Source organism: Varanus komodoensis, unplaced genomic scaffold (genome assembly GCF_004798865.1).
Source record: "Varanus komodoensis strain SLA01 unplaced genomic scaffold, ASM479886v1 scaffold57, whole genome shotgun sequence".
NCBI classification, from domain to species: domain Eukaryota; kingdom Metazoa; phylum Chordata; class Lepidosauria; order Squamata; family Varanidae; genus Varanus; species Varanus komodoensis.
The window spans coordinates 1,738,219-1,765,728 of NW_025336182.1; the positions used below are offsets into that span (position 1 = coordinate 1,738,219).

General features: G+C 58.2%; 1 protein-coding gene across 1 annotated transcript; it reads left to right on the forward strand.

Moving 5' to 3' along the window:
• The first annotated feature begins 1,225 nt into the window (after nt 1–1,225).
• F11R (F11 receptor) lies at nt 1,226–27,227 on the forward strand. The gene is made up of 10 exons (XM_044449213.1): nt 1,226–1,340; nt 13,384–13,437; nt 15,701–15,808; nt 16,404–16,541; nt 21,526–21,728; nt 22,657–22,759; nt 23,948–24,055; nt 26,166–26,175; nt 26,447–26,498; nt 27,080–27,227. Exons 1-10 carry the CDS (start codon nt 1,295–1,297, stop codon nt 27,113–27,115), a joined length of 858 nt encoding a protein of 285 aa, XP_044305148.1. The 5' UTR covers nt 1,226–1,294; the 3' UTR covers nt 27,116–27,227.
• Nucleotides 27,228–27,510: the final 283 nt, after the last annotated feature.

Here is a 27,510-nt window from a genome sequence, read left to right on the forward strand (position 1 = left end):
GCGGTTTTCAAAAATCAGGGCTGATGACCTTTTGGTTTGGGACAGGGAAGCAGCCGCGCGGTGTGGGAGGGGCTGGGGCTGGGCAAGGGAAAGGGGCACGGTCTGCGTCCAGCCGATGTCCCGCACATGGCCCCTCTGCACATCTGGCCGTGCAGGAGCAGCAGCAAGCCCAGGACTGGCACTTGCCGAGCCGCACCTCTGCTCCCAGGGTTTCTTCCTGCGCACTTCGTGCCCCCAGCACGTCCTAATCGCATGTGTTGGAAATATGTCGCAGCCGGGGATTGTGCCTGAATTTTGGAGGGTGTCAGATTCAGAGTCGGCCGGCTGACTGGCATTGCCCGGCAGCCGCAAAGGGCTAAAGGTCCGTGTGCTTTTAATAAAAATCCCGAGAATCCCCGGGGGAGGGATGCTCCTTCCGGCTCGTAAATCTTTCAGGGAGAGGAAGACTTACGGAAGAGGAGGATGAGCTCGCTTCCCAGCCCCTCCCCCTTGGTGGTCCCCCTCCCCACGCACGCCCGCCTCTGGCCTCACGGCTTGGCTTCTCTTCTCGCCCCCCCCCCCGCCTCCCTCCGGCCCTCTGCCTGGCTGCTGCTCCCCACTGCGGTCCCTCAAATTCCCCCGTGCAGCCCGGGGGGGGGGGCACAGCCAGCGCGCGCACCCTGGGCCCCGCAGCAGCCCCGAAGCGGGGCCCCAACGCCGACAGGAGCTTCCGAAGGCCGGAGCCCCGGCTGCCCTTCCAGTCCCGGGCGCCCCGCACGCACGGCGCCCGCCCCCCCGGGCCTAGCCGGGATCCCGCGGCGGGCGAGGCGCCAGCGAGTCTCCGGCCGGCTGCCGCTTCCGCAGCCACTGCCTCAGCCGGCCGTCCTCGCAGGGCTGTTGTGAGGGAGGGAGGGAGGGAGGGAGAGGAGCCGGAGGGCCCCGGCCCAGGGGCGAGGCGGGGCAGAGCGAAGCGGCCGCGCGCCCAGGGCAGCCGCCCGGGCTGGGGGTCCCAGGCTCCCGGGAACGGGGCCGCGTCCTCCGCGCCGCGGTCCGGAGGCGCCCTTGCGCGCCCGAAAGGCCGAGCGGGATCCCCCGCAAGGCGGCCCGGGGGGGGGGGCGGGCGCGGGTTGCCCCGCCGCTCTCGCGTGGCCTCACCTGGGCAGGGGCGGGCCAGCGCCGGGACTGGCGGCCGGCGGAGCCAATCGCGGCCGCGCCCTCGTCCTTCCGCGGTCTCACCTGCGCGGCGCTGCGCGGCGCTCTGCTCGCTGCCGGCTCGGTAGTGCGGAGGCGCTGGCCTGTCGGGGCGAGAGCTGCGATGGCGGAGCGAAGCTGGCTGTGGGGCTGCGTGTTCGTCGGGCTGTGTGAGTGGCCGCGGAGGGGAGACCCGGAAAGAAGCGCGGAGGAGCGGCGGGAAGGGGGGCCGCGCGGAGCGGAGGGGAGGGGAGGGGGCGAGGGAGCCCGCCGGCGACGCGGGGCAGGTGAGCCGCGCCTTCGCAGGGGCTGCTCCCCGGGCGTGCAGCGGCTGCCGGCTCCGCTTTCCCGCTGGCTGCCCGCCCGCCCCTGCCCCCGTCCCCGTCCCCGTGCCGTGCCGTGCCTTTCCGACGGCGGCCGCCGCGCCGCTTGAGGTTTCTTGCAGGGCACAGGAAGAAAGGGGATAAAACTGGCGCGCCCCTGCCATTGTAGTTGGGGAGGGCGCGGGGGGTGCGGGCGGAGTCCCCGCTCTGCCACGGAGCCCTCTGGGTGGCTTTGGGCCAGGTAGTGCCCGTCGGCCTGACCTGCCTCCCCAGGTTGTTGCTGTGAGGATGACAATGGAGGCGGAAGAGAATCGTGCGTGCCGCCCGAGTTCCTTGAGGGATAGAAATAGAATTCCTTTGGAAAGTCTGGTGGCTTCGCGTGGATTTTCCTTTCCCTTTTGAATCTCTTGAAACTGACTCTCTCTAATGTTAATTCAGTTGAGTGGATTCCCCAAGTTTCTCCGGCCTTGTGTAAACAGATACGCGGTTTACACAGCGCGGAGTTTACCTAGCGGTGCCCGGTGGGGTCATGTGAGCAGAACGCAACGCGCAACCGCGCTCTCGCCTTCGCTGCTCTGCTGCCCGAGTCCTAAAACAAAGTTGTCCTGCTTTGCTTTCGGGGCGGGGGAAGGTGGCCTTTTCCTCCCCATTTCCTGGTTCACAACTTGCTCGAAAGTGTGACTCACAGTTTCTTTCCCTCCTGAGTGCGCAACCACCTCGGGAGACGTTCCGAAGGGCACCCTCTGGCCTGCTCTGCTCAGGAGCGACCTGGAAGGGCTGGCCTGCGGTTCTCGCTCGCTCGCCCCTTGCCGGGAGGGAGCAGGCAGCCCCGGATCTGCCTGGCATCCCAGTGTGAGGCGGCAGGAAGCGCTTTCCCAGAGGCAGTGCGTGCCGCTCAGCGGCTTGGAGCTGCGGCCTGGCCCGGCAGTGGGGCTTGGCAGACCTGTGCCTTCTCCACGTGGGTGCCCCCAGATGTGCTGGTCTGTCGCTCTGCTGGCTGGGAACGACGGGGGTTGCAAGCAGCACATCTGGAGAGCCCCATGGGAGGCCGCTGTGTTCGAAGTTGCCCAAATGTGGCTTGGTGGCCAATGGTCCCATTTTGGGGAGGTGCCCGCGGTGACCTCTTGGCTCTGCGGTCTTTTGGCTGTCTCAGTTCTGTTTCAAGGGTATTTATTTATTTATTAAAACATTTTTATGCCGCCCCATTCGCCGAAGCCTCGGGGCGGCTTACAACAAAAAATTAAAATAACATTTTAAAATATATACAATAAAATACAAATATATAATATAAAACATACACTATAAAACAAGCCGCCCTGGCCAAGTAAAATTCAATAATATTAACATTTAAAATACTGCTTAAATAAAAAGGTCTTCGCCTGGCGCCGAAAAACAAGTAACGACGGCGCCAGGCGGACCTCTCTGGGGAGCGCATTCCATAACTTAGGCGCCACCGCTGAGAAAGCCCTCCTCCGAGTAACCACCCTCCTAACTTCTTCCATGGAGGGCTCCCGGAGAAGGGCCTCTCCCGCCGATCTCAGGGGGCGGCTGGGCATATAAGGATGTAAGCGCTCCTTCAGGTAACCAGGACCCAAGCCGTTTAGGGTATGCGGCGTATTTCCTGACAAGTGCCAAATAGCAAGAGAAAACCAAGTAGAAAGAGGTTGGTCTGGCAACCTTTCAGTAGCCTCTGGTTGATTGCCCACTGATGGATTGGGCAAGGAAAGTCCCTGAGGCAAGATGCGCCCCTTGAGGGCTCTCGGGCTGCCCCCGCGGCCTCCTTGGGAGCCCTGCTCAAAGGGAAGACTTTACGTTTGCATCAGAGGACCCTGGAATGGAGAGGGGGGAGTTCAGAAGAGGAGGTCTGGATACTTCCGGATTTCCGGACAGGCTTAAAAGACAACCAGTGACCAAGTAAAAGCAAAATGAAACAAGATTCAGGGACTCCGTATCCAGCAGTTGATTCAGCAGAGTGGAATTCCTGGGGAAGTGAAATTCTTGGGCAGCTGAAGAAGTCTTTCCTCTGTTGCAGACAGATCTGGGGCTGTGGGAAGACCTGCTGTAAAGAGTCAGCGTTTTTGAGACCGGGTCTCTGGCCGCCCTGCTTGGCCTCTGCAGTGGCACGGGTGGGCTGAGTCTGGGGAAGGGGCTTCTTCACCATTCTCTGTAACTGGAAGCTGGCGGAATGACTTTCGTGGACTTCTGCGTTCGCGGTCCAGGTGGACTCGTGGGTGTCCGTGGTGCAAACTTGTGAGGCATGGGGCACGGGCAGGGAGAGGAGAGCCAGTCCAGGAGGCACAGCTGGCTGGAGCCCTTGATGTGCCGAGGGGCTCCCCCAGGGGCCTGACTGTGCCCCCAAGCAGTTCCAGACCCCCCATTTAAAGCCCCGCAGCAACAGCAAAGGCGTGCTGCCAATTTTCACCCCAGACTCCGTGTTGCCACCTGACCAGGCATCGTCTGAATTAGGGGTAAAATGGAATTAGGGGTAAAATGGAATTGGGGGTAAAATAGAAACCACCTCCCCAGGATGAATTGGGTGTTCAGCTGTCCCAAATTTCTTGAAAGAGAAATGCAGCCCACACCTGCCCAGACAAACCTTCTGCACATGCACGGCCAGTGACCCTCAGGACACCCGGGAGGTCAGCCGGCTCATCCCTTCCCCACGTGGGTCGCACCTGCCTGCCCTTATCACCCTCCGTCAACCCAGCAGGTGTGGCTGCTCTGAGGGGGAAGGCATCTTAACAAGAGGGAAAACCTCTTTGGAAGACCCAGCGAGTCCTTTTGGAGGCTCCTGCTGCAACACAGGCATCCCTCCTGGTCCGCTTAACTTCAGAGGAAGCCAAGGAAGTTTTTCTTGCAGTCCTTTCGTTGCAGTGATACGGCTCTTGCTTTATTATGCTTTATTTACAATCTACAGGCCCTGTGACTTGCGGGTCACCCCCACAATCACAGACGCCTTGAACAGTCAGCTGGAAGGGGCGGAGAAAGCCATTGGTGCTACCCACTGCTTGGTGCGGGGGGCGGCTGGTGCAAGCAGCCCTCTCCGATACTCGCCCAGTTGCCTCTCGAGTGCCTCCAGTGTGGGAGAGCCCACGACCCTGTGTCCTGCCCTCTGGGACGATGAAGCGCTCCCGGCCTTCCTCACTGCTCTTTTCGAGTGCCTGCAGGGCTCCACTGGGGTCATTTTGTGTGCCTGCTTCCCAGGATTGCCTCTGGCTTGCTCTGAGTCTCTGGCAGGCTGGGCCTGCGCTGCTCTTCTGCACTCCACCCGATAAGACCATCTAGGATTGCCCTTCCCAACATGGTGCACCTGAACTGCAATTCCCATCTGCTGGAAGCTGGTAGTCCAGCACATCTGGGGGAAGCCGCGCCGGGGACAGCTGGGTTTAGATCTCCGCATCAGGTCACACTTTCCTCTGCCGGGAGTTCAGTTTGAGCTGAAAGGGATGCTGTGCTGGCATTTCTGACTCAAAGTAGCATTTTTAATAGTGTCGCTGGTCCCAAATGCAGGTGCAGCTGAGCTGATGTTTTGAACATTCCTCTCTGTAGGGGGGCATTGGGGGGTCTTTCTTCTTCGCTCTTTGCTTGCTTCCTCCAGAGACGTTTCGTGCAGCTCAGCTGCACCCACCTTTTCTGGCAAAAGACTCTTTGCGAGTGTTTCCTGGGAAGCAGCGATGCAGCAAGGACCCCTTTCCAGGATTGTAACTTTTCCACTGAAAATTTCTTGGTTTGTTAGAGCAAATGCCACGTGGGGTCAGCACGGCAGTTCCAATGCCGCCGTCAATGCGCTTTTCAGGTGACAGACAGTGCAAAATGGTGTGAATCAACATCTTTTAGTACCTTCGGAGTGTTTCCTTGAAGCATGTCAAGGAGTATTAAGCAACACGCTTCTGCAGGATGCCCGGCCCACCCGGACTTGGTGCAGCCGGCCCCAGTGTGCTGGCGACGGCTGGCAGCTCTCTTGGGCCACTGCAGGCCGGCGGTTCCCCCACGCTGCCTGCCTGGGGTTGCTGGCCTGAAAAGCAGGACTAACCTCTGAGCTTTGAACCGCAGAATCACAAGGGCAGAGCTGGGAGCGGCCTGCCAGGCTGCCAGGTCCAGCCCTGGTCAGAGCAGGACTCCCAGTTAAACCAGCCCTTTCGGGCGGCTGTCTAGCTGCCTCTGGAACGCCCCAGTGCGGGAAGGCCGGGCACTGGCTCCCTTGCCCTCCTGTAACAGCCAGGAAGTCCAGCCAGAAGCTGGCTTCCTGTCTCCTGAGACTGTTTTTCCTGTCCTGCCCCCTTCAAGGCCTGGAGCGCGTGCTCTCTATCCTCCCCCAGTCTCCTCTCCTCAGGGCTAAACATGCACCTCTCTTTCAATCTTTCTTGATTGAAAAACCGGGGTTTGTTTGCAGTCCCTAGCCAATTCAGCCTTACTTTCCTTTCCTATATTTGGTTAAGATCGCACCCAAACTTTCTGGCAAACCCCTCATTTTATTAATTAGGTTAACAGCACTGGCGTCTGGAAGGGGGTCCTTGCTTCTCCCACCCCAGTGAGTCCTATTCCTCAGACTCACAGCCCTTTTAGAAGCAGGTTTCTAGCTCTTCAGGCTTGATAGGAAGCAGGGTTGGTGCTGGGGAAACGAGCTGCCCCCTTTTGTTCTTGGCCTGTAAAGGAGGCCGTGGCCACAGTGGCTGCAGAAGGAACCTCCTGGTTTATCGTGAAGCCCTTTCTTGCCCAGGAGGGGAAATTGTTCTCTGCTGGGAAGGGACCGCAGCCTCGCGTTTAGGGTTAGGGCTGTGTGGAAAAAGTCCGCGGCCTTCTATCAATCTGTGTAATGGCTGGTTCTAGTATTAGGGGAGAGGGACAATGCCCCTCTCTCCTGCACTGCCCCAGACCGAAAAGCCCCAAATGCGGGAACATTTCCTCAGGTTAGGGTCCCTCGAGGCAGCCCAGCACCTGCAGCCTTGCCAGCAGCGTGCGCTGGCCGAGCCGAGGGCCGCCTTGCTTGCCTTCCTCCCTCTCTCTGGGGATCGTTCCCATTTGAATCCAGAGTTGTTTGTGCTGTTTTCCCAGCCCTTTCCTGAGGTCAGAGCCTTTCCGTGCCGCCTAATGGCGGTGGAGCCTCCTCGGCGAGCCTCGTGGGACGCGAATGCAGGTTTTGTGCTTCCGCCCTGCCCGGCGTGTTGAGTCTTGTTCTTGCATCAACTCCGCATCGCTTTGGGAACTTGAGACATGCAGGAAGAGCCATTCAGCAAGAGGGCTTGAGCTCCGCCGACTGGGGGATGCTGGGAGCTGTAATTCGACGCCCGTCCGGTTGGGCAAGTCCGGCTGGGCAAGTCTGTCTTGGGAGCCTTGGTAGCTCCATGTCGATCTTCAGATGATCCTCTGAGGTCCGGGTCCAGTGCAGGGCAAGGTGCTTGGAGGGTTTCTCGCCAGGCTCGCTGAGACCGGATCTGTGCTGCGCAGCTTGCAAGGCCGTTCCAGAATGGGCCCGCCTGTCGGGTCTGCTCCTGGCCCGCGGTTTTGGGGCAGGCTTGGTTGTCTCGGCTTGAAGGTCTCCAGTAACCTGCTCCTTTGAGCCCCAGAACAGCTGGTGTTGGAGGGCCACACGTGTCTCTGTAGCATGTCAGCCTCCCACTCAAATGAGGGTATTGAAAAAAATCTTAAGAAATATAATACAAATCCAGGCAGGGAGGGCGCCGCTGGAGGAGCACCCTGGGCCATTCACAGTCTTAAACCCCAAACTGCAGTTTGATACAACAGAATAGGAAATAGTTCAAAGTTTCAAGTCGAGTACAACCAGAAGCAGGGAAGGGAAGAGCTCCTTGCATGGCTTGTGTCAACAAAAAGCAAAAAGAACAAAAAACTCGATTGGCCTCTCGGTGGGGTTCGTTTATTTGCCTGCTGATCCTGGGGGGCAGGTTTAAAGCAATAAATTATGAGACCCTCTTAGATGCCTGGCAGATTTTAGGCTGGGGCTATTTATTCATTTATTTGCTTATTAAAAGCTTTTCTAACTTGTCCACTACAAACATCTTGGGACAGTGTACAAACATGAGTAGAATAAAACAATGCAACCTCTTTTTAAGCAATTTCAGGGTCGTGGGTTCCCACCCCTATGTAGCAGCTGCTTCCGTATTGCAGCGTGTGACTATCGCACCCCAATGGATTTGCGCAGCTCCCAGTTTCTGAAGCAGCTTCCTCATGTGGTTCCCTCTGCACTGTTCTGGAAGTGCTGGCTTTTAGATCTGCCCAGGGGTTAGAGCGTGCAAAGTCCAGGGTGTTTTGTGCCCATGGGAGGCAATAGCCAGCTAAGAAGAGCTTGTGCATGCAGTGCAAGCCCTGACCGAAGAGGCCGCGTTTCAGTCCCGCGAGTTAATGTGTAGCTCCGCCTGGCCTCGCGCCCCACTGCTATGAGGTCCAAAGTGAAGCAGCTCCGTGAAACAGCCGGTTTGCCATGGAATTCCTGGGCCTGATGCAGAGTTGACGGTCTCCAGTGGGTCAGAGGGCGGTCGGAAAGCTCCCTGCTGCTTGCGTTGACTTTCCCCTCTGGATGTACAGCCAGGAGAGGCTGCCAGGTGGGAATTCTGGTCTGGCACATCCAGAGGGGACCCTCCTGCAGGGCTGCTCTGCGGCTTCTTGGCCTGGCTTCAAACCGATGGGGTGAACTTGCGTCAGAGGGACGTCTTGGCTCCGCTGGCCGTGGCTGTGTCTGGTCGAGCTGAGACGCCCTCCAAGTGGTGAACCAGAACCCGATGCACGTTGTCCTTTGGCGTGAGTCCCCGCCAGCCACCGCCCACCGCAGTTGCGTGACCCTGAGTTGGGCCGGGCCGAGCCGAGCCGTGCTGTTGAGGCGGGTGTGCCGTTCACGTGCGCTGTGCGTGGAACGGGGCCCCGTTTTCTGCAGTGCTGCTTCCGCACTGGTGCTGTGCGTTCCCCCAGTGTCACACACCTCTGTGAGACCACCAGGAGCACACTCTCTCAGTCCCGGGCTGTTACAGTGCTGGGCCTCCGGCCCCAGAGACAGTGCGGAGGCCGAGGCCTGCCAAGACACCGCAGCGGGCACGGGCCCTCGGGCCGGGGAGCTGGGGAGCTCCCCAAAAGGCACTCCTGGCCTGGCCTGGTTGTGGGCTTTCACTGCAACCCTGGCAAGTCGCGGGAGGAATGCTTGCGGCCGGCCCAGCTGGTTGGCTAACAGTGGCCACCCCTGGACCAGGGCAGCCTACCGTGGCGACCGGTTCTCCTGCTGACTGCTCAGCCGGACTGCCCCAGTGTGCCCTCCGTGGGGCTGCCCGGAAGGCCCATCTGGAGCCGGCTGCCGCTGGAGCCACGTGGCTTGGCCAGGTTGTTCCCTGCGGTGGAGGAAACCTGTTGTGCAGACGTTAAGCACTCTGCCGTTGAGCCATCGGGCTTAATTCCAGGTTCTGGTGCTAGTTTATGAAGCCCTGTATTTGACCCAAGTACTTGAAAGAAACAGCTCACTGAATATCTCTCAGACTTGCACGGGAGACGCAGCCGATGGGGCAGGGCCTTTTTGGTGGTTGCCCCAACCTGGAATTCCTAGTTATTCACCACGGTGGTGAACTTTTGGCACCACCTCAAAATGCTCTTTTAAAATCAGACTTTGGTGGTTGGTACTACAGAGAAAGGATATGGTGACCACGTCTCCTGTAATGCATTTTGTAGAGTTTTAACTATGTTTTAAGGGACTGCAGGTGGTGCAGTGGTTTAAACTGCTGAACTGCTGGGCTGGTTGATCGAAAGGTCGCCGGTTCGAATCTGCACAACGGGGGGAGTTCCCGTTGCTCCGTCCCAGCTCCCGCCAACCTTGCAGTCCGAAATGCAAATGCAAGTAGATAAAAAGGCACCACTTTGGTGGGCAGGTAACAGCGTTCCGTGCACTTCGGTGTTTAGTCACGCTGGCCACATGACCACGGAGACTGTCTGCGGACAAACGCTGGCTCCCTCGGCCAGGAAACGGAGATGAGCACCGCTCCCGAGAGTCAGGCATGCCTGGACTTCACGTCAAGGGGAAACCTTTACCTTATCTATGTTTTTGGTGTTACAGATCTAATGGTCTACTTTTAAGTATTGCTGTGAGGTGCCTCAGTTAGAAGGGAAGCTGAAAGATGAGTACCATAAACATCAGCAATTAAACTGAAGAAGGTGGATTTTCTTGTATTCATGTTTTTGTTGTGAAATTTTAGCAAATGAATATATAGATACTAAGATGCAGTGCTTTTTTTGTCATAGAACGCACTGCAACAGAGTTCCGGCACCTTTTTTCGACAGATTTTCCAAGTTTTAAAAGTAACTTTTGAAAATTTGATGTTTGGTCCATGTGGATTCGAATCACCCTGTTGAGCATAGCAGGTCAGCGGCAAAACCATTAAAACGGTGCGTGCGGGCTGCTTGCGTGTCGAGTCCGATGTGTGCGTGCTTCGTCCACACTGGTTGTGATGGCGCCGCTCGGCTTGTGGCACTGCTCGGCTTGTGAGTGGTTGTGTGGTCGCGCACTGAGTGCTTACTGCGGGTGGCAACTGTTATGTTTCGTTACACAACTGCCGTGTGTGGGTGTGTGTACAGTGATTGACTACATGCAAAGAGTAAATAATTTCATGAGTTCCGGCACCCTTTTTCTTACAAAAAAGCACTGCTAAGACGTGTAACTATAAATGGAGCCAGTGTGGTGTCGTGGTGCAGAGAGCAGGACTGGGACTCACTCGGGCAATCCGGGTTCTAGTCCCTGGGGCTCCCTGGGGGATTCTGGGCCAGTCCCAGACTCTCAGCTCAGCCCACCTCACACAGCAGGTTCGCGGAAGATGAGATTGAGAGGGGGAGGAGGAGGGTTATGCCGACGGCCTTGAGTCCTTCGGAAGGAAAAAAGGTGGCATATAGATATAATAAACAGCCATGTATATCCTTGAATGCATAGGAAATGCAATATATGAAGATACAGCTTCTAGCAACCACGCAAGCTGGCCAGATCGCCAGGGAAGCCCCCCTGTGAGGCCTTGAGCCTCCCGGTGCGATAGCTGGCGCGGGCGCCCTGCCCACTCACCAGGTTCCGAGAGGCAGGCAGGTAGCAATGGCGCCCACGCACCAGGGGCCGCCCTGGGATGACCTCCTCCCGCAAAGCAGCAACCACTGGGCCCTGCCGGGAGATGCGTATGTTAAAAGAAGCGTTGGTTACCCTGCACTGCCGGCAATTAGCCAGATTGCACAAGCCCTTGGTCAGGTGGGGCGGTATCTCCAAGCGCCTTGAAGCAGGCGTGTTTCCTGAGGGAGGCACGGTCTAAGACTCATGGATGTGCCAGGAATCCGTGCCATAGATTAGGTACATTGCAAAATTAGGTAAAATTGGAGAAGCACATGTTGGGGATTACATGGGTGAAGCCAGCTGGAGCTGGGGGTCAGACTAGATGGCCTGGGAGGCCCCTTCTGATGCACTTTTTCCTGTTTTTACGTGGCAATGCAGCTTCCTCACCCGCTCCTGCTTAAAACCTGCTGTATCCCATGTATTCACTAGTAACTGGTGTACGGAGAACTTCAGTAAATGCTTGCGATACAGACGGAGGGCCGAATGCTCCGGAAGCCTGTGCAGGGCCGGGACTCGGGCGATCCGGGTTCGAGTCCCTGCTCAGCCACAGAGCCCACTGGGTGACTTGGGCCACTCAGGCGCTCGGCCCAGCCTACCTCGCAGGGCTGTTGTAGATTGAGTGCGGGAGGAGGAGAATGATAGAAGCCACTCTGACTTCTTGAAAAAAGTAAAAGGCAGGGTATAAATCTAACAAATAAATAAAGCAGCAGGGGAAAGCCTTGTGTATTTGCATAGGGCTTTTTTAGAGCTGTCAGTTCACTGCCGTGCCAGTTTAATGCTTCAGATCGAGGGAATTACATTGCCAATGGACACGCCTCCTCTGCTGCTCTTTCCTTTGTTGGTGTTTCGGGGTAACTCGGCAATCGATCCTGGGAAACCGCGTGCCAGTTAGCCCAGAAGCTGCCTTGCGAGCCACCTGCTCCACTTCCCTTTTTCTTTGACGGCTGAAATGTGCAAAACACCCGAGCAGCCAGGCCGTGTGTGTTTGGCATTTGCAGAAAGGTTGATAAGGACCATGACGAAACCACAAACACCATCGTGCAGTTTGCAGGGGCCAGGAATTACGGAAAAAATCCACAGCAGGAAACGAAAAGGGGTTGTGGTTGCGGGGCGGGCGGGGGAGCCGGCTTTGTTGCAAGGGACTCTGGGAAAGCAGTGGCATGGCACCCACACCGGGCAACTTCGCATGCCTTGTCTTAAGCTTTTGAAACCTGGCTTGTGTGAGCCATGGCTTGTGACTCCCAGACCCCAATCCATGGGGAACGCCTCCTGCCCTCTTAAGCCTCTGGCCTGTCTTGGCCTGATTTAATTCGGGGAGGCCTGGGGACGAAAGCAGACTTGCAGGCAGGAACAGGCTGTGGGACGAGTTTTCCAGGCGTGTGTGTCTGCGCCCTCCCCTTTTCCCCTGCTTCCCAGGTGCTCCCTTATAATTGATCACTAGGCCAGCAAGGTGTTCCTGGGAGCGTGTCCACCGTTACCCTCTGCATGAAGCCAGCTGCGGCCCCCCGTTCTGCTTATTTTGACGGGGAGAATGAGAGCTACAGCCTGCGAATGTGCGCGCACCTCGCATGGCCACGGAACATGCATTTTTGGTTGCCTTTTAAACTGAACATTATTTTTAAAATTGCGCATTCAGAAAAGCGCATCGCTTGGCTTGCTAGATGGCTCCTTTGTCCCATTCAGAGCGATAGATCTGGGTGTACCCTCCGCGCAGTGATGTGCTGCTCTCTCGACCATTTCTCCAACAACTAAAGGCATCCCTTTCAGAAGAATGCCTCTGTGAGGATGCGGAGCCCACCTTAGCACAGAGACATCAGGCGGGTCGCACTCCTTTGGTGAGCCGCCAGCGCTCGAGGCAGGAGGTGCGTCGTGTGCGGAGGAGATGGCCGAGCCAGGTGTCCCTGAGCGCCACTGCAGCTGCCCAGCACGGCCGTCAGGAACCGCATGGGGCAGGCAGGGCGGCGATCCGGGCGGCTGGTGTGCACTTCCGGAAGTGAGGCCATCCAGGGGCAAGAAGCCAAAGCCGGCGGGGCGGAGAGGCCGTCCCTGCGTGCGCGGAAGGGCGGGTCGGCTGCCTGCCAGCCGCTGGGTTCACCTGGCCGGGCCGGTTCCTCCTGCTGCCCCTGCGGTGAGCAATGAGGCCGTGGGAGGAGAGCGGGGGGCACGCCCCACTGCCGCTGTCCTGCCCCGTCCCGTCCTGCTCCTGAGCGGCTCCCCCGGCCGCCGGGTTTGGTTCCCTGTGCTCTGGGGCAGGTGGCCTCGCAGGTCACTGCGTGTGGAACTGAGTGGCCCTCTCTGTGGCCGCATCCCTCACAGCTTTGTGAGGGACACGCTTTTCTGCTGGACGTGCAGTGCGGACCCTTTTGGGGGCTGCTAGTGGTCCCGGGACCCCCGCCGGCGGAGGCCAGAGGATGCTCAGAGGGGGCGTCTCCCTTCCCCCGCCCTGTTCTGTGTGCGGCGGGCACAGTGATGCGGGGCTGGTGCAGAGTGCGTTTGTGCTGCTCCGCTTTTGCCGGAAGCGAGGTGTCAAGGGAGTGTGGGTGTCCGCAGGGAAACCCTCCTCTCCCCGCCACACTCCTTGCCTTTTGGGCCATGTTAGCACGCGGATCAGTGCTCTGGAAAAATGGTTTGCAATCTTTGGGCGTCCCTGCCGAACAGAAGAGCTCCGCCGGGCCTTTTGTGTCCGAGGCGTTTTTTCCAACACGGTCATTCAATTGCTGAGGGGGGGTCTTGGCTTGATGGAGGATGCAAGAGGATGTACCTTACAGAAGTCTCTCTCTCTCTCTCTCTCTCCCCCCCCACCTGAAGGGTCCCTGATACTGAGCAAGACTGAGGACCGTTTGGAGGTTCCTGAGAACAGTGGTAAGTTGTGCGAAGGCAGGCCAGCTTCCTCTGCCTTTGGGTTGGCTCTTCGCCTGCAGCAACATTTCTAAACCGTGTGCCTTCCAGATGCGATTGACTACAACTCCCATCACCCCCAGGCAGCACTGCCATCGCCTCTGGCTGGGGAAGGCAGAAGCACAGTGCTGGCCCAAAGCATTTCGCTCCCGGAAATGGAGCCAGCCCAGCCAGGGCCAGCGGGCCTTGCTGCGCCCTTCGGACACCCGTCCGGGCATCACCGTCTGGCTCCTTTTAAGATGGCTTTTCCTTACTGAAAGGCAGGGACCAGTCGTAACCACGTGCTCCGTTTCGGTGCGCGCTGCGCCCACTGGGTTCTGCCGTGTGCCTGCTCCACATTCACACCTGGGGGGTCCCGTCTCCATATGGCACATCCCACCCCGCTGAGCAGGGGGCGGGACCTGCTGGCCCTCTGGCCGCTTCCCGCTCTGCTCTTCTGAGGTTCCAGGATTTCTAGGCCACGCATGCCACTGCGCTACGTAATGGCGCACAGTTACCGTGGTGCCCTGGGAAAATTCTGTCTTGAAAGTATTTCTGGGAATTCGGCCCCAAGAACTGCTCTGCCCTGGAACATGCCCCCCGCCGAAACTCGTTGAGAATGGAATTTTGCCCTTAGGCTGAAGAGGATTTTATTTATCTGTTGATTGTTTACCTGCTTATTTAGTTAATTTCCATACCACCCAGTAGTTCAAGCTCTCCGGGCAGATGCAGCAGCACTTAAAAATACAGTACAAAATACAAACAGCATTAGAAACACAATATTTATTTATTTATTTATTTATTTGGAACACTTAAATGCCGCCCCATTCGCAAAAGCCTCGGGGCGGCTTCCAATACAAATAATCCAACTATACAATTACATTAAAAATCTGGAAACATCCGGCATAGATATAAAATCAATAAATTAACTCAACAATTAAAATAACGTTTAAATAAAAAGGTCCTGGCCTGGCGCTGAAAAGCAAATAACGACAGCGCCAGGCGGACCTCTCTGGGGAGCGCATTCCAGAGGTGGGTGCCACCGCAGAGAAGGCCCTCCTCCGGGTGCTCACCCTCCTAATATCTTTCACAGAGGGTTCCCGGAGAAGGGCCTCTGCTGCCAATCTCAAGGGGCGGGAGGGCAGATACGGACGCAAGCGATCCTTTAGCTAACCAGGTCCCAAGCCGTTATGATATAAGGTGTTATTATATATATATATATATATATATATATATATATATATATATATAAAAGGTAACCTATTTGAACAGCTGACCAAGTCCCAGCCGACTCACTACGCGCCCCGCCATGGAGGGCAGCCTCAGCCTGGTGGAAAGGGCATCAAAGTCCGTGCCAGGAGGGCCTCAGTGGGGAGCGTCCTCCCTCACTGGGGGCCACCACGGAAGAGCCCCCCCCCCCCCGGTGCCACCGGCTGAGCGTCCCTGGGAGGCCGCAACCAGAGGCAGGTCACCCGGAGGAGGAACGGGGTCTCTTCTCAGTCATCCCAGAGTGCAGGGTGTGGATCAAGCTGCAGGACACCAGGTTCCCGCTGGCTTCAGGACAACTCCTGCCTGTTCGAGGAGTAGGGAGAGGGGACCCGTGACCCAGGGAGGCGGTGGGCTCTCCCGCCCTGAGGGGGTGCCTGGACTTGGAGCCCTGCCCTGAGGAGGGGCTGGACCTGGAGGGCCCCGGCCCCTTCCAGCGCTGCTCGCCTGCGATTCTGCGGTTTTTAGCGCCTGCTCCTCCAGCAGCCGGATCTTCTCAGGGAGCCGCTAGGAGGAGTCCTGGGCCTTCTGGTGGGGCCTCGCAGCGCAAGGCAGGCCAGCCCTCTTTGCCCGCCTGGGCGCCAGGGTTGGGGCGCAGCATTCCCAGCTGGTTTCCACTGCCGGAATGTGGGCCTGTCTTTTGCCTGCGTGGGTGCGAAAGGCGGGATCGGCCGGGAGCTGCCGGCTCTGGGGGCCTTTCAGCAGCGCCGCCCGCCCGAAGCCAGCTGAGCGAGCCCTCGGTACATGCTCCAGCCTGCTTGGATGAGAAGCGTGACGAAGCCCCGGGGTCGCCGGAAAGCGGGGACAGGGGTGGGGCCGGCCGGCCTTCTGGACGTGCGCCTGACAGAACGGTGGGGACACGAGGGGCGTTTCGGCCGGGCGGCGGCGAGGGCGGGCAGCTCCGCCGGTCCGGGTGGCCCCTCCAGGCTCCGCAGGGGCCGCCCGCCTGGCTCACCTCGTCTGCCCTCCTGCTTCAACGCAGCGGCGACCCTGCCTTGCAAAGCCACGCAGAACAACGCAAAGCGCACGGAGTGGAAGTTCGAGGACAATGGAAACGTGGTTCTCTTCTATCACGACAATCAGCTGACAGGTGCGCTGGCGGGGGGGGGCGTGTTTTGTGGGGGCGGGACTGAGTGTAATTGCCGGGGCTTCCCGGTTGCCGGGGCCCCTTTCTCCTGGTCGCCGGACCCGCCGGGTGGGTGCGCAGCGGGGGGCACTGCAGCACAGGCTGGGCAGGGCAGAGGGAGGCCCTCCGTCAAGGGGTCTCTGGGTGCCTCCTGCCAAATTAGGGGGTGGGAGGGCACCGGGGGGGCTGCCATCGGCCTTACTGGGAGGGCTGCAGGTTGCAGTGCCTTGGTGCGGGGGGGGGGGTCTCCCGTCCCCCGCTGTTGGGATGCCGTGCCCCATCAGGGAGGGGGCAGGGAGCCCTCCTGGCCAGAGGTGCCCACCTGCTGCTTTCTGCAACTCTCAAGCGGCCCCCCAAACGAGTCGCACGCCAGCTCCCAGCATCCCCGGCCACTGGCCGTACTGGCTGGCACTGGTGCACGCTGGAGCCCAGGCGATCCGGGGGTGCTCGCCGAAGCCCAGGGGCTGCCTGGGCCCGTTTGCTCCTGGGCGTTCGATGACACGAGAGGCGAGCGAGCCGCCTGCCCAGATTCAGCCCGACCTGTTCTTACTTCTGGCAGATGCCTACAAGGACCGGGTTACTTTCTTCTCCAACGAGATTCTTTTCAAGAGCGTCACGCGCAAGGACTCGGGCCGGTACACCTGCATGGTGCTCGGCAACACGTTTGACGAATCCGTGGTTGACCTCGTCGTTCAAGGTAGGGGCGCCCTTTCTCTCCGCATGGCCTGCGAAAGCAAGCGCCCTTCGCCCTGACTCTCGGGGGAGCCCATCCATGCACTCCGCCACACTCCAGGAGCGCCGCCCGCTTGCCTGCTCAGGGCCGCTGAGGTACCGCACGGTATCAAACAATATGAAGAGCATTCAAAGCAGCGAAGGGGGTGCCTCCCCTTTTTCAAAGCACCCCCTTTAAAAGATGGAGCCTCAGACTTCCTCTTGAGCCCGAGGGAGGGCCCCCACCCTCGTTCTTCAGAGAGGGCATGCCTCCGTTTGGGGGCCACGCAGGAGAAGGCCCTGCCTCGTGGGCCTACCAGGTGCCTCCTCGTGGTTCGTGGTGTCCTCGTTCAGCCTCTCATGCAGCTCTTAGCTCACAGGCAGGTTTGGCGCAGGATGGGCAGCCCCCTACATTCAGGCACAGGCTGCCCTGGGAACCCCCGTGCTCCCCCGGTGCCCCCACTCAGTCACAGTGAGTGAGGACTATTCCTTGGCCTTTGTGGAAATGTGGGAAAGCACTAATCACAGGCTAGTGGTCGTAGTTTTTATTATAAGGTCACAGACCTGAAAGATCAACAAAAAGATCAAACAGCAGTAGAAAAATTAAAACGCAGTGAAAGCAAGTACAATTTATACAATATTTTCACCCAAGCGAGTGGCCACTTTTTTTCCTAATCTGCATTGCAGTCATTAAAAATTTGCAACATTTCTGGTAAGATCAGAGGAAACACCCTTAAGCAATTAGGTAACAGCGTGGAGGGTAAGGATTTGTCACTAAAGGTTTAATCCGTTTCTCTCGGCAAACCCTATAGAAACTGCACTGTAAGGGAACACGTTTCGCCGTTTCTCCTACTCCAGCACTGCAGAGGCGAGTGCTTACCCCGAAGCAGGTCCGTTCAGTGACTGGGATCTTGTTAAATCGTCCCTTTGAAAGTGCTGATGGGAGCACAATAAAGCAGGCGATAGCGCTCTTCTGGACGCTGGGTAGTTCGTGTGTGCAGATCTGGGGCCAGAGTAAATCCATCACAGTAGCAACTATTGCAGTTAAGATGAAATAAAGAGGAACAAGTTTTATTAGCAGCAGTTCTCAAATACTGAAGATCTGGGTCTATTAATCTTTGTGCAACAGGAAACTGGGACTTGGCCAGCCCTATGTCACTGGCCCCACTGTCACACCACTCTAACAGTCAAGGGGTTCTGTGTGGCCTCCTGGGACTCGAGCCTGTTGCTGCGTGTCCCGCCAGCTCCCTGATGCCTCTAGGGTGCAGTTCCTTGGAGCCTGGAGACCTGAACTCATTCAGCCCAGGGAGATGGTCCTTGAGCAGTTGCCTGTCGACCCTGAGCTGCCTTCCTGCTCCTTCAGCTTCTGCGTCGCCTTAAATAATCAGAAGGTGGAACGATCAGGAAGGTCATAGCTCTTCTTCTGGGAGAAGACTGAGCCAAAGTAGGAACCGAGCACTTCTGCCTCCTCTTTCTCGGCTGTGCTCATTTTGCCATCCGTGTGGAGTAGCTGAACCCCTGTTTCTCTGCTCCGCCTTTTACCGTGGGCGTAGCGGAAGAGGCTTCTCGGTGCCTTTAGCCTCCCCGCGAGCCTCAGTCCACGCCTAGCTTTAGCCATCCTCCTGCCGTTCCTGCAATGCCTGCCTGCCTGTGTTCCTCCTCTGCAGCCTGGCCTGCCTTCCACCTCACATATGTGCCCTTTTTTATTTCGGACCATCTCTAAGCTTTTTGTCAAGCCACATGGGCCTCTTCTGTTGTCTTCTACCCTTTTCCATGTTGGAATTGTTTGTGATTGTGCCTTTAGAATTTCCTTTTTAAAAATTCCCACCCATCCTGGACTCCTTTTCTCATTAGAATCACTTGCCATGGGACCTTGCCTATCATTGTTCTGGGTTTATTAAAATCGGCTTTCCTAAAGTCCAGGGTGGATGGCCGGGACATCTGGCTTTTGCTTCCTTTAGAACGCAGACTTCAAGAACAGCCTGGTCACTTTCCCCTGCGTTCCCACAGCTGCCACTTTGTCCTCGCTGCCGGTTGGCATCAAGTCAAGGACGGCCCTTCCTCTGGCTCCTTCCTCTCCTTTCGGTTGGAGGAAGTGATCAGCCACACATGCTGGGAATCTCTTAGCAGTTCCATCCAGTTCCTTCCACAGGGAAAGCACCTGTCTGTGTTTGCGCCGGGCAATTAAGGTTAACGACATGGCAGGCATCACAAGTGCGGAGCGAAGGAAAGGAGCGGAAGAGGGAAGCAGTGAAGCCCCATGCAGCTCCTTGACATCTTTGCATCACTGCCCAACACCAGATTGGTGTGGTGGGCTAGAAGGCCCAGGCTGGGTGGGGGGGGGGTCCCTCTGCCCATACCCTCCCCAGAACATGTCGCACATTTATGCCTGGAAGGGAAAGTAAGAGGCGCAGGGGAGAGAGACCAGCGCTCAGGGAACAGCGGCAGCGTAATGTCCAGTGGCGGGTGAGCTCCTGTGCTCCTCTTACAAGGGTGGAGTTGCAGAAAGGAAAAATAAAAGATAGGTGTGCATTTCTCTGGTCTCCGTTCATACAAGCCAGCTCACCCCTTCTGCTATACCGCTCAGGTAAGCCAGGCTGATATCCAAGACCTTCAGGGAACAGACTGAGGCATCTTTTGGGTCTGCAACTGGAAACATGCCCCAGTAAAATAAAGAAGAATGCACACACAGGTGGATAAGCTGGAAAAAATAAGTGTGACAGCACATTTTTCCTGTATCCAGAAAAGGAAGAAAGGAAAAACCTTTTGCGTCGCACCTGGCTGAGTCGCTTTCCTGCTGCTGCAGCCCGTCTGCGGAGCTGCCCAGGGAGGCAGTCAAGGGAGGGAGGGCGGGCGTCCTGGGGGTCCCAGACAGGGCAGGGCTCCGTGGCGCCGCTGCACCGGAGCGCTCACCTTTTCTGTGCTCTTGAGCCGAGAAGGCGTGACCCAGAACAATGATACCTTTATCTTGAGTCAATAAACAGAGGTGCACTTGGAAATGTAAAGCAGGGAGGTCCAGGAAGGGAAAGTGAAAGAATAAGAAGGATGGAATTTAAAATAAACAGCAGATAAAGGAATACTCCTTGCCCATTTGACACACTCCCGAGGAATGGTGGTGTCTGCATACGGGGAACCCTCGTGCACCCTTAAAGCCAAATGAGCCAAAGTCTTGTCCTCGCTTCGTTCCTGGTTCCTTAAATCCTTCCACAGAAATAGAGAAATGGAAAAAACGTGAGGGAAACCGGCAGTTTCATGCTAGTTTCAAATGCAGCCAATGGTCCAGAAAGCGTCAGGAAGTATAGAAATGAGCAATAAAATGGCTGTGGATGTTTAGAGTGTGTTACATGTCCAGATGTAATTAATGGGGCCTGCACAGAAGGGGTGAGCACCGAGTGGCTTTTAAAAGAAATGCAGAGCAAGGTGGGGGGGATAAAAGATGGCCTGCCAGAACGGGCTGGGCCGCCATGGTCTCGCCAAGCCCAGCCGTGGATGCAAACGGCCGCCTCGCCCACTATTGCTACTGCTGCATTGCATTTATCTCCTCCTCCTCCTCCTCTTGCAAGGGAGCCAGGGTGGCTTCCGTGACTCCATTGTTAATCCTCACAACAACCTTGCGAGGTAGGTTGGGCTGGGTGTCTGACCGGCCCCAGGTTATCTAGCTGGGGACTAGAACCCGGAGCTCCCAGGTCCCCCGTGCAGCGCTGGGCCTCCCGCGCCACCCCAGGCAGTGTTTTGCCGGTGGCTTGTCATTATATTCTGCAAATAACCCCACGTGGCTTGCAGAAGTTGGCGGGAAAACGAAGCTGGCCGATAAAGTTCTGTCTCATGCATCTCCCTTGCCCGGGAAGCTCCGTCTCACTTCAGCCGCCTCTCCGGATAGGCCAAGCACGGGGGCCCCACACCGGGCCCTTCCTCCCACCCCACTTTAGAGTGTTAAGAATTCAGCGATAAATCCTGAGGGTGTTGAGGATCTCGGGGGGGGAGGGGGGGCTGCCCTGCGCTCTTGGCCAGCAGGGGGTGCAGCCAGTATCCCAGGCTTGGCTGGGGCCTGTGCTTCCTGCTCCTGCACCCCAAAGGCCCCCATATCCTGACGGGCAGCGCCAGCCCCAGGGGCCGAAGGGGCTTTAAGGCTCTCCACTCACTGTCCGCTGCGCCTCCACCTCCAACAGTTCCTGGAACGGAGCAGTGCAAGTCCGGACCTGTAGGAAACCCCTCCAGTTTGTTTCGAGGGCCCCCCCCCGGTGTTTGTTGATTTGAGCATCCCGTGCCCAGCACCTCGGACTGCAAGGAACGGGTATCAATCCCAAACAGGGAGAGCTGTGAAACGAGCCCAGGCAGCCCCTCAGCGAGCTAGCTGGCGGCATGCAGCGGTCTGGGGGCCCCGCGGCTGCGGGCAGGAGCAAGCGTGGCCGCCCGAGCCGCCCCTTGGCCAGATGTTCTGCTGCGGGCGGTGCTGCTGGTGGCATTTGGGGCCTGCCAGTCCGTTCCAGCTGTGTGGCCGCCATCTTCCCAGAAAGGAGCACACGGGTTCTTCCAGCATGTGGGGGCTCCAACAGGCCGCAGATGCCCATCCGTGGCTACGAGGGAAGCTGCCCACGTGGACATGGAGCCCACCCAGCTGCTTGGGGAGGGGGCGAGCTGCCAAGGGGACCCCAAGCTGCTCCTCTTCAGCAGTCTTTGGCTGTACATCTAGTTCCCGTTCTAGCTGTCTTTTGGGGGATTTGTGCTGATCGGCCCTTCTGGATCTTGTGCTTCAAAGAATGGTGGGGCCCCATTTACGTGCAGCAGCCTGAAGGGGCCAGGAGCGCAAACTGTAACGGGCGCAGGATGAGCGGGTTGCACGCCGTGGGCGACAGCTCTTTGGTCACGTCCACGCCGGGGGCCCTGCTCCAGGTCGCTGCAGCTGCTCGTCCGCCAAAGCACAGGGTGCTTCTGCCGTCGGTTCCTGACCGGCTCTCTTGGCCTTCCAGTGCCGCCCTCCAAGCCGAAGGCCCAGGTGCCCTCCGTGGTGACCATCGGCAGCAAGGCCGTCCTGAGCTGCGTGGAGACGGACGGCAACCCGCGTCCCACCTTCAAGTGGTTCCGAAACAACTCCGAGATGCCCTCAGACCCCAAGTCCAACTCCCTCTTCAGGAATTCCTCCTATGTGCTCGACTCCAGCACAGGGGTGCTGGTAGGTACATCCACGGGGCCCCCGCCGGGAGGAATCCTGGCGCAGGGAGCGCTGTAACGGGGCGGGGAGGAAGCGGGGCCCCTCCTCCACGCAGGGGGCGATCGGGCTTGAGCGGACCCTGTCGCTTTCACGCCTGCAGCTCTGCTCAGGGGTGGGGGGCTGCATGTGCCTCGGCTGGGACCGTTCCTCTCCAGGCGGTTGCGTGGGTTGGGGCAGGGGAAGCTGCTCCCTCGTTACAGCTTTGCGAGATGCCGGTGGCTGCTCTTTTCCAGCTTCCTTTGGGAAAACAAAGGGGTGTGTGGATGTGGACCCCCATGGGGGGGGCGTTGAAGGGGCTGCACACAGTGCCTGCCATTGCAAGGAGGAGCCAGTTTACGAATGTAACGGGAATGGCGGCTGGGGAATGCCAAAAGCGAGAGGAAGCCGCGGGTTCTGGAGGGGCGGATTCTGAAAGGCCTCGTCCTGCCTCACGGTCACAGAGGGACTCGGTCAGCGGCAGCCTCCCGGGGCCTGGATGCCCTGTTGGCCTTTTCGGGGCTGGGCTCAGCGTTCAGTCCCTCTCTTGCTTCGTTCAGCCTTGAAAACTCCACTAAAATGGCACCCCGTCTGTTGTTCAGAAGCTCCAAAACATGCTGATTTCTACTTCGCACTTGAAATGCAGACAGCATGTGCCATTTCTGGAGCCCCTCTCGGGCTGGGATGCCCCTCTCGCCTTTGCAGACTTGCAGAGGGAGCCGAGCCAAAGGGGAGTCTGTAGGCTTGGCTGGAACGGCACTGGGGTGTCTGGGTGGATTTGATTGCAGGGCGGCCCCGCTCCTCCCCGGCAGCTTCTTCAGAAGGACGTTTGCAGTTCGGAGTCCAAGAGAGGGGATCCATCGTGGGTACAGGAGAGGGACCCCCTCATCTGAAGCCTGCCTCTCTTCCTTAGACCTTTAATCCTGCAACGGCCTTTGATGCCGGGGAGTACTACTGCGTGGCCGAGAACAAAGTCGGGGCGCCCCAGAAATCCGACACAGTGCAGATGCAGACCAGTAAGTAGCCGTGTGTTCTTGCTCTGTGGAAAGGGCCGTTCTGCCCGGTCTGGGCTCAGGGCGGCCCAGCTGTGCAGGGGGCGGCAGCGAGCGGGTCCGAAGGGACCTCCCGGGCCATCCAGTCTGACCTCCGGCTCCAGCCACCTCTGCTCATGCAATCCCCAACACGTGCTTGTCGGTCCTTCCTCAAGTAGGTCCTTGTGGCCGGACCTTTATGCTTAGGAAAAAACTTCCCTTTCAAACAGACAAGACAGCTAGCTTCAGAGAAGCGACTCCAGCAAGTTCAAGGCTCCAGCAAGAAAACTCTTCTTGGCCTTCTCAGACGACTGTTCTGCTTATTCCTTTTGAACATGTTGATTTTGCCCTTAGATCAAAATCGTTCGCACGGCAACTTTCCATCCTGTTAAAGCCTTAGAACAGGGGTCCTGTTTTAAAAACTTTTTAGTTTAAAAGTTTAAAAACTTTTTAAACGGGGCCAGTTCACTGACCCTCAGACTGTTGAGGGGCTGGACTATAGTTTGAAAAAAATTGCTAAAGAAACCTCCAAAGGATCAGCTAACGCGCCCCCCTCCCCGCCACAACCTCATTTCTCAAGGAAGCGTGGAGAGGAAAATTTCCCAAGAGCCTCCGACTGGCCAGCAGACAGAGGGAAAAAAGCAGACAGATTTAAATGAACAAGCCGACTTAATGCAAACAGAAATGCTTGGAGGGACTTAAAATGGATTTTAAAAGTTATTTTTGTATGACCTTCAATCCTTTTTTAGTGTCTTCGTCTCTGTCCTGCCCTCCTCTCTTCCCTGTTTCCCGCTCCATATTCCTGTTCTGTATATGTAAGCAATTGGAGGGGGTGGGGGGAGAGCCGGCACACGCACAGTTGAGCTTTTACAATTCAGCGCGTGCACCGGCTCTCTGCTCAGTTTCAAAGAATGCCTGCACCAGCTCAGAGCTTTTGGACTCGCTTGGAGATCGTTTTCTCTGAGCAAGTCCGAAAGCTCTAAGGTGGGCCGGATAAATGAGCATGGCAGGCTGTATCCGGCCCACAGGCCATAGTTTGAGGACCATGCCTTATAGTAATAACCATAAAGCAATGGCTGGGAGTGGGAATGGGGGACACTGAGGTACGTCTAGTGTGACATCAAAAAGAGCAGCTTTCCTTCTCTTGTACCACCCCCCTCCCCCCCCGCGCAGGCGAACTCAACGTCGGCGGCATCGTGGCCGGAGTGGTGGTGCTGCTCCTTGTCCTGGCTCTGGTGGTCTTTGGCATCTGGTTTGCCTACAGCCGAGGCTACCTCCGCCGTAAGTACCCAGTGGACCGGGGGTGAACTCTGCACAGCTTTCCCTACCGCCGCTCTGTTCGGATGTTGATTCTGCATTGTTGAGTCCCAATTCTGCATTTCCTTCAGAGGTGGGGAGGAATGAAAGCATTCTGTTCCCTTCCCTCACCTGCCTCCCCCACTCAGTCACAACAACCCTGCAAGGTAGTTTAGGCTGGAGCATGAATATCCCCCAGATCAGAGAGTTCCATGAGCACAGAGAGGTCTTTCATGCAGAGCCCATCTTTGCAGAGGGGCTGATGGTGCATCTAGTGAGAGCCTTTGACAAACCCTGTGGGAGCCGCCCAGGAAACGCTTGGGTCAGGGAACTCTGTGGCTCAGGCGCTCTTGTGTGAAGTGGACTTTCCTGAGTCTCCCGCCTGCCCATCAGCCTAATTGGATGAGACTTGAGTTCTAAGACAAGAGGAGGAGAAGAAAAGCTCCTCTCTCGCTTCTGCATCGCTCTTAATGTTATAACTCAATCGTATCCCCCTTGGTCCTTTTTTCTCAACTACATGAAGCCCTTGTCTTATGAAGAAAAGGGACGTTAACACCTGAACAATCAGACTGTCCCTTTCCACACAGCCTCGAGCTGAAGGCGAACTTTTGAGCTGAGCTGGTCAGAAAGCACATGGTGGACACTTGCCAAGTCTGACACACCCTCCCTCACAGCACCCCAGACGGCAAGGCTGGGCCCCAAGGAACAAGCCCGGATCCGTGCCAAGTAACGCCTCTTATGAGCCTAGTCCAAAGGCAGAAGGAACGGGCGAAAGCTTGAGATCCTCCACTTTTTTAAAAGGCCTGGCAGGACCCGTAAAACGTGTGCTGAGATGGGGGAGGCCCCCTGCTTGCATGATCAGAGTCCCAAGGCCCAGTGGGGGCAGTGGGGGGGGGTGAGGGGAGCCCACACACATTCAGGGGAGGCTCCAGCCCCCTTCCCCAGCCTGGTGCTCTCCAGGGGGAGCTGCCAGCCCCGGCTCTGCCTGCCGTTCCTGGAGGGCACCGGGCCCGCGGAGGCCAGTCCAACAGCCCACGAGTCGGACCGGGGGCAGCCCCAGGAGTGCTGGCGCAGGAGAGCGAGGAAGGCGGGGCTGGGGCAGAGCCCGCCCAGCCTGTCCCCCCCACCCCAGCGTTTTGCAGACGCCCTGCTGCACTCGGCCCGGCCTGGCAACGCGAGCCAAGACGAGAGGGCCGCAGACAGACGCTCGTGGGTGGAGGCTGCTGGGGCTGCGGAAGAGGGATGCTGCCAAGGACCACGTGGCCTGGCGCGGGGCTGTCCGGTCTCCCTGGCGCACCCTCACCCGTGGGGCCCCCACCACCTCCCACGGAAGCCCAGCCCATGTCCCAGGGTCCAGACCTTCAGGAAGTCCTTCCGACACCCAACGGGTCCCTGGAGAAACGCTTGATCCGGCGTGGCTGGGATCGCGGTCGCATCTCGTGCTCTTGCAACAGGCTGCGCGGGCTGCAGCGTGCGGCTCCCCCTTTGCAGCAGCCTGGCCGAACACCGGCTCTTCTCAGGCGGGCTCAGAGTGCTGGTATGGCCTCCGCAGCCCCGGGTGGCTTGGGCCAGGCTCTCTGGAGAGACGCCACTCCTCTCCAGGCCGGCCCTGGCCTGAAGAGCCATGGAAGAGGCCCTCCTCTTGGGACCGCCGCCTGCAGAGATGCATTTGCCGGCACCCCCCAGGCGGGGTCTTTTTGGTGGTGGTACCCAGGTTGCAGACTGCCCTCTGGAGGGAGGCCAGGGCCACCCTCAAGCGTGCAAAGGGTGGCCCGTCAGGCTGCATGTTGTTGTTAACTGTTGCGATGTGCTGTGAAGTCACCCCCCACTGAGGACGACCCCATGAATGGAAGCCCTCCAGGCTGTCCGCTCCACAACGACTCCCCGCAGCTCTCCCCGGCTCATAATAGGGGGTGCGAGTGCCCCAAACGGAGGCGAGCACCATGGCAGCCGGAGCGTGGCCCTGCCTGCCGTGGCCTGGCCTGGCCTGGCCTGTTCGCAGTGCAGCCAGAAAAGGGGGGGGCCACAGGGCTTGTGTTGCCGCCTTTCCTTGTTGACTGAGGAGCCGCTCCTCTTTCTTCTGCTTCTGTTTCAGAAAGAAAAGGGTGAGTAGGAGCCGAATCTGCTGCTGCAGCCCCGTCCTGCTGCCCAGCCGCCCCACTGGCCTCCCACCCGTGTCTCCCCTGGGCAGGCTTGGCCTTGGCACGGCGGCCCTTCCGCCCCTCTCCCTGCCTCCGAGGAGGGAGGACCGGCCAGCGGAGAGGGAGGAGCGTGGCTGCGCCAGCCTCTGGGCCACTCCGGGCCCCTGCTCCCCCCCCCACCCCGCTGCGTTTCCCAGTCTTGCTGCGTCTAACCCCTGTTCTGCACCTGTTCCAGCACCACCGGCAGTAAGAAGGTCATCTACAGCCAGCCCTCCAAGCAGAGCGAGGTAAGCCGAAGAGCCCTGGGGCTGTGGGGAGCCACGCTGGGCCTGCACGGCGTTTTGCGGGGAGGGGGCCCAGGACTCTTGGTAGCGTGTGCCGCCAGCAGTGCCAGGCAGCACCATGTGGCTGTGCTGAAGATTCCCCGCCCGGAGCAGTAAGCCCGTCCAGAGGTCCTGGGGATGCCCAAGGGGGCTCTGGAGCCAAACGACCTGCTGCTCGGGGGCGAAGGGCCAAGGAGCAGAGTGAGAAACTCCTGCAGAATCAGCCAAAGGCTCCCACGCCTTGGGGGTGGCCTTTGAGCTTCTTGAAGGGGGGAAGCTGCCTGGGAGCCCGGAGGACCGTAAGTGGCGGCCGGGGAAGAAGCTCCTGGAGCTGGACTTTCCGGCACCTTTCGCGGGCCTGAAAGTGCCCCCTCCGTCAAAGTGCTTCAGCCATGGGGGAATCGGGGTGGTGAAAACGGCACGGGAAAAGCCCCGCGGATTAGCAGCCCTTTGCTTTCTGGGTTCCGCATCCGCACAGTTTCGCGTGCTCTCGGCAGCTTTGCAGTGCTCTGGAACACAGAGGTCTCTCTTTTTTGATTTTCCAGGGTGAATTTAAACAGACGTCTTCCTTCCTGGTCTAATTTCAGCCTCCAGCCTCCCTTGTGGCATGTATTAAAGTCCAACCTCTTCCTCTTCTGTTGTAAATGCTCTATATGAATCTTTGTAATTAAGTGTAATTTCCATTTTTTTAAATGTTTGTGTGCATTTATGTATTTTTTAAGCAAATGTCTTACGCAGCTCCCGTGCCAACTCTTCCACCGAGTTAGCTTGTTAAGGAGCCTCTGCTGAGTCTTGGGGCTCCTCGAACTACTGGCACGGGGGGGGGGGGGGGGGGGGGGGGGAGGGGGGGGGGGGGCCAGAGGGGGGGGGGGGGGGAGGGGGGGGGGGGGGGGTTGCGAGGCTTCCATGCAAAGGATCGCCCTAAGCCGGGAGAACTTGGCAGCACCGGCCGGATCTTTGGCCCACTCCAATTTCC